The sequence below is a fragment of the Limulus polyphemus genome, unplaced genomic scaffold (assembly GCF_000517525.1).
Source record: "Limulus polyphemus unplaced genomic scaffold, Limulus_polyphemus-2.1.2 Scaffold1536, whole genome shotgun sequence".
NCBI lineage: Eukaryota > Metazoa > Arthropoda > Merostomata > Xiphosura > Limulidae > Limulus > Limulus polyphemus.
The window spans coordinates 149,229-155,698 of NW_013667146.1; the positions used below are offsets into that span (position 1 = coordinate 149,229).

Sequence of the window (6,470 nt, forward strand, 5' to 3'; positions counted from 1 at the left end):
CTGTCGAAAAGAACTTATAACATCAACAACTTTTTTTTGTTGTTTGCTTTATTTGTAGTTAAGCACAAAGCTACACAATGGACTATCTGTGCTGTGCTCACTACGGGTATCGAAACCAAATTTTTAACGTTATAAGCCTTCAGACTTACCACTGAGCTACTGGAAGAGGGGGGCGTCAAAAGCAGTTGTAATTTTTACAGTTTAAAAATATTCAGTTACTGTTCTTACTCCAGAACGTGGTCTCACAACGTAGAAGCTCCTAAATGTAGATAGTAAAATCATCAATATATATAAGCCAAGTGTCGGTCGGTCAGTTAGTTGGTCACGCTCGATTTCTCCTAATTTCGTGAGTTACACGAGTCCAATTCCACTTTTTCTCTTATAATACTTACTCTTTTGATTGCCCGTTCCCATTTAAGTTTAATTCAAATGCTAACATAGGCGTAAATAGCTCCTAAATTTCGGCACTTTTTCTGCTGTATAAAAAAACTGTCAAGGAGAGAGTCCCAGGAGCAGATCAGGGGTGGCGTTATGTGTGTGGCACCACATCATTATGACGTCAAGTCAGGTAGGTTTATTTGTTTGAAGTTAAGCACAAAGCTACACAATGGGCTATCTATGCACTGCCCACCACGGGTATGGAAACCCGGTTTCTAGAGTTGTAAGTCCGCAGACATACCGCTGTGCCACTGGGGGGGGGGGCGAGCTAGGTAGGATTCCTGTGAAAAATAAGTCAAAAATTAGCGGCTTTGGAATTGTGACCAAAAAGCCTTTGTTAAAACAGATTGAAGATACCAATTATCTGTAGGGAAGAGGACGACATTCCCTCAGAAGAAGAACAGGTGTTGTATGGAATCACATGGTAATCGTATGTTTTAATCTATTATCCAAATGCACCAATATGTAGCATGTTTGCTCAGTTACATGTAGTGGATTCAGGGGCAATACGTAGTATGTTTCTGAGAAAGGAAATTTTATATTTCCTTCGTGTATTGCCAGTTTTGGTTTCCAGTGGTTTCATTTTTGACGGGCTTTTACGCTAGTGAAATAAAAAAAAGCTGAAAATCAAAGTACAGGCTATGGCGGTGTAATGATTATATACACATATATAGTATTCTTAAAATATTTTTTAGATATGTATGTAATAATAATAATCTCGAAAAAAAACCCACCAAATATGTCGAAACATTGCATTTTATTGTACTCGGTGCTGTATTTATTTTTCAGGTTTTCGCTAATTCGTCACGTTATCAGAAACTGACGAATAGATTCAGATGAGATTCGGGAATTCCTTCACCTACGTTTACTGTTAAAAATCCAACTTGTTTGGATTCCAAAGCTAGTACGTTAGTGACAGGATAATGAACGCTCCAGATATATTTACAGTTGCCGAGTGTGCGTTTGTTTGTGTGATATTTCATTAGACGCTTCTTTCAATTAGATATGCAAGATCAAACGAACACATCGGTCTTTGTTTTCGACTTTTTTTCTGTTCTTATTCAAACATAACAAAAAAGAAAAATATCAACACTAGTTAATATATTTTGGGCTGACGAGCGATGAAAACCTGCCACCAGCTTTCGCCAGTAGAGGGAGGACGGGTCAAGACAAACAGGTTTCGTAGGTAAGAGTGATTAAAGCAATTATTTTGATGCTCGCGCGAGCAGAAGAATGCGATTGATAATATCTTATACAGCCAATTGAGTTATATTTACTTAATGTATATACATCACAACATGAACGTACTAAGTAATGAAATACGCTGTGTATATAGCACGAGTAAAAACTCCTCATTACTTGATAACACTGCGGTAGGTAAACTATAAATCTCATTTAAAACTTAAACAGTAAACTTGTACACATTCTCGCTTGCAAAAAAAAAACAACAAACAATAATAATAAATTACAAATAATTTTTTTCTTTCCGGATTTAGTGTAAACTACGAAATATTATATGTTTAACTGTACGAAAACATCTTATCTTGTAATTGGAGAAAAACGAGTTGTCCTGAGCTACGGACACGTCAATGGCGTGTAGTTAGAGTTTCAAATAACACTCAATGCATTTAGTGTTAAGTAAAGTTTCTTTAATTTCTTATATCCACCTCTATTTGATTGTTGTAAATACATACTCCTTTCGACATACATAAAGTCTTCTATTGTCAGGTTGTTATACTAAATTCTTAAGTTACAAGTTTACTTAGGTGACTTTATTCATGTAACTATCGTTATATTGTGTATTGCGAGAGAAGTTAGTATATCGCGAAACTGGTGAAATATACTTTTATATAAGTTTTGTACAAACACTAATTTGTACGACTCCACTGTGCGGTTAAAATACAAGAACTCGACTATTATTGTTATACAGAATGACGACTAAAATACAAGAACTCGACTATTATTATTTTTTAGTCGTCATTCTGTATTTTTCTAAGGAAAGCTAGTCACCCATATATAGGTAAAACGTGTTTTCTAAGGAAAGCTAGTCACAATAACAATAATAGTTGAGTTCTTGTATTTTAGTCGTCATTCTGTATAACAATAATAGTCGAGATCTTTTAATTTAGTCGTCATTCTGTATAACAATAACAGTCGAGTTCTTGTAATATATAGGTAAAACGTGTTTCTAGAGGAAAGCTAGTCACCCATATATCGGTAAAACGTGGGTGACTAATTTTCCTTAGGAAAGAGGTTTTACTTAGATATGGGTGATAAGTTTTCCTTAGGAAAGAGGTTTGATCTAGATATGGGTAACAAGCTTTCCTCGGGAAACTCTTGGGCTACTCTTCTCTGACCGAATAGTGGAATTTGACCGTCACCCTTATAACTCACCCATGGCACCAAAGTACTGATTGAGTTTTTACGACAACAGGATGCGAACCTTGAATCCTCGTAATTACAGTCTGGGAACGCAAACAACTATTTCAAAATAGAAATCTTTGTTTAAAACGGGAGATGAGTGTTTTATTACTTCAAAGGAAAGTCTTTGGAAATCCACTGCAACTGATTATATAAAGGATAAAGTTGAGTGTAGATCTAAAATACGCAAGTTTGAAGTTCGCGCAAAGCTACACGAGGGCTATCTGCGCTAGCCGGCCCTAATTTAGGAGTGTAAGACTAGAGTGAAGGCAACTAGTCATCACCATTCACCGCCAACTCTTGGGCTACTCTTTTACCAACGAATAGTGGGATTAACCGTCACATTATAACGCCCCCACGGCTAAAAGGGTGAGCATGTTTGGTAAGATGGGGATTCGAACCCGCGACCCTCAGAATGCGAGCGCCCTAGCCACCTGGCCATCCAGGGCCAAAATACGCAAGAAAAATCAATTTTAAACAACCTATGCGTAACATTTTTTGTTTGTTTATGGTTTGTAAATCGTGCAACACAACGCTCAAATTTGATTAATAATTCGATGTTGATTACATTTTGTAAGGCGAATTACATGAAACATTTTGAAAAAATAGCATAATCTGGTTGACGTAGAAGATGAAACATACGGAGTAACCACTATTTTTTTTTTTTGTCTTTTCTATTTGGATACCCGTAAAGTTAACCCATGCCTAACACCAAAGAGACATCAACTCATTAACCTCGAACGCAGGGACGAGTTGGAATTTTACAGCAGGGTGTAGTTTGTATTGACTAGCAGTTTTGATAGACAGCGTAGGTGGAGATTTCACGTCATAACGCGTCTGAACTATTTTCTTAATTAGTCAGCTCCTACGCGGTTATTATGTGCGTTTGATTTATTCGCGTATTGATATAAAGAGCTAGTACGGGGAGCCCAAAAGAAGTTTTACGCTAAATTCAAGTAAAAAAACAACAACAAGAAGAAATAAACAAACAAATAAAAATACCCACAGAAAGATCAACACTTTAAGCGCTATGAAAAATCACAAATAAATTAAACACAGGAACCAATGAAAGAATTTTCTCTGTGTGTATGTTAAAAGACAGCACGAAGAGAATGGAAGTAAAAACAATCAAACTCTATAAGTAACAAAAGGATTTGACTTTCGTTAAAGAAAGGCGTGAACAGGATCTGACACTAGTGCCAACAAAAGGGTTTGGTGTTTACGCTAAACAAAAGAGTGAAGATATTCAAACTCTATAAATAACAAAATTATTTGCTGTTGTCGCTAGAGAAAAGTGTGAACTGGATCTGACACTAGTGCCAACTAGAGAAAAGTGTGAACTGGATCTGACACTAGTGCCAACAAAAGGATTTGGTGTTTACGCTAAACAAAAGAGTGAAAAGAATCAAACTCTATAAATAACAAAAGGATTTGATTTTCGCCAAAGAAAAGCAAGGAAAGTTTCAAGCAATGGACCCAAGAAAAAGATTTGCTGTTTTCACTAGAGGAAAAACGTGAACTGGATCTGACACTAGTGCCAACGAAAGGATTTGGTGTTTACGCTAAACAAAAGAGTGAAAAGAATCAAACTCTATAAATAACAAAATTATTTGCTGTTGTCGCTAGAGAAAAGTGTGAACTGGATCTGACACTAGTGCCAACAAAAGGATTTGCTCTATGTGCTGGAAGAGACAAAGTGAACAGATATGAATAAAAAAAAATCAATCTGATAATATAATCGGATATTTCGCTTGTGTACAACGTTGATTTAATTAACCTTGGGATACTGTACTCAACAAGGTTACATTTATGATTATTATTGAAGTAGAAAGCTGTTTTAAATGTCAACACGGCTAAATTCCTCCTCCTAGGTGGCGCCACCGTATATGGCAAACAAAAGGCTTTACTCTGTGTAGTAAAAGTGCTTACAGAATCGAATACTAAAAACAGCGTATGATATTCTACTTATCCAACACGTTACGCTCTAAAAGTGTTTAATGGATTATATCGCATACATTCTGTGTAGTACTTGGTGCTATACTGATCATTTGAAATTACCGTATTACAAAATGGCTTCTCTATCGCACTGAATAATTGGTTTACTTAATGATTTGTTTTGTTTTACAGTTTTCGCACAAAACTACTAATCGGCTATCTTAACAAGCAAGCCTTAGTTTTGGGCTAATATACTAGAATCTGTTTGTTGTTAAGAGCAAAGCTACACAATGGACTATCCGTGCTGTGCCCACCACGAGTATTGAAAAATCCGGTTTTTTAGCGTTATAAGTTTCAGAGTTACCGCTGAACTACTGGGGACGATAGATTATAGGGAAAGGATATAGCCAACAGCACCCTCCGCCGATTCTTGGGCCACTCTTGACTAGATCACACCCGACCTAGATTTGTGTTTGTTGTTTAGCATTAAACAGCGGAATGGGATACCTGGGTTATGTTCACTGCAGGGATCAATCCCCAGATTTTAGCGCTATAAAATCACATCCGGGGGAGCTTATTAAGTGATCTCTTGATTATACGAAATTACGGGAATATTAAATACATTCTTTACCCGATACAGTCGTTGGAAACATACGTTTAGTTTATTTATCGTGTTAAATCCGAAAGGCATTAAGTATTATATTTTTAACTCCAAATATTAGCAATCTTTTCAACATTAACCTTACAAGATCTTACTCGTGGAATATTTGATATTTTCGTTTTTTCATTCATCTCTGGGTCGGCGATAGTTTCACGAACTTACAACGTTAAAACCTAGGGTTCGATTACCTGCGTGGAGGAAAAAGGGCAGATAGACCCCATTGTGTAGTTTTGTGCAAACAAAGACGAAAAACATTCCTGGGAGTACTGAAATATTCACTCTTGAACGAAATGTTGCTTTTAAATTTTCAAAGTGATTTTTTTTCTTTTTACTTTTTTCACGTCGAGCCATGGTTATTATTATTATTATTTTTTATCACGGAATATACTTGGTTGAATGCATGTTTTACCGCCTCCTAGTGTTTGTTTAATATTTTCTTCTTTAAGCCTTTTTTTTTTTTTTTCTTGAGTCAGTGTATGTCTTGTGTGTCACATGTAACTTTGTTTTTCTTCAATTACAAAGTCTGGACGAACGCTGTTGTCAAAACAAAAGAAAATTATATGCAAAATTAAAAACCAACAACAACATATATTTGATTCCCTATGTTTTGATAACATTAAACACACATAATGATACATCAAACCAGCTAGTTTAAAACAAATCTACGGTTATCACTTTAGTGACAACCGATACCTTTTTTTGTTTATTATTATAAGACTGGTATTTAGCAGATAAAATGGATAATTATTTGTAATCCTGAACGTTGAGGGTAACAGATACTTCAAGAAAATCTATATCACTAAACAGACACAACTTACTGACATACAAAAAGCACGTGCAAGTTTTATTACTTTTACTACTTACCAGTTCTACCATTAACTTCATTCGTTCCAACTGGCAGCATAGAGAAACGAAAAAACATAAAAAAATTACCTTTTGGTATTAATAACTCTAGTGCGTTACTTTACTCTATGAAACCAACCTATAAAGCACTGTCTGTACCCAACCTATATTG

General features: G+C 35.7%; 1 protein-coding gene across 3 annotated transcripts in view; it reads right to left on the reverse strand.

The window, feature by feature from the left end:
• LOC106463995 (netrin receptor UNC5C-like) overlaps positions 1 to 6,470 on the reverse strand; it is a 71,216-nt gene that overhangs the window by 30,743 nt on the left and 34,003 nt on the right. For 2 of the 3 annotated variants that reach the window (XM_022391653.1, XM_022391654.1), the window contains exon 5: positions 6,320 to 6,349. The exons of the other annotated variant lie outside the window; for it this stretch is intronic. In XM_022391653.1, the coding sequence (XP_022247361.1) occupies positions 6,320 to 6,349 (30 nt within the window). The remainder of the gene's footprint in view (positions 1 to 6,319; positions 6,350 to 6,470) is intronic. 3 annotated transcript variants of the gene reach the window in all.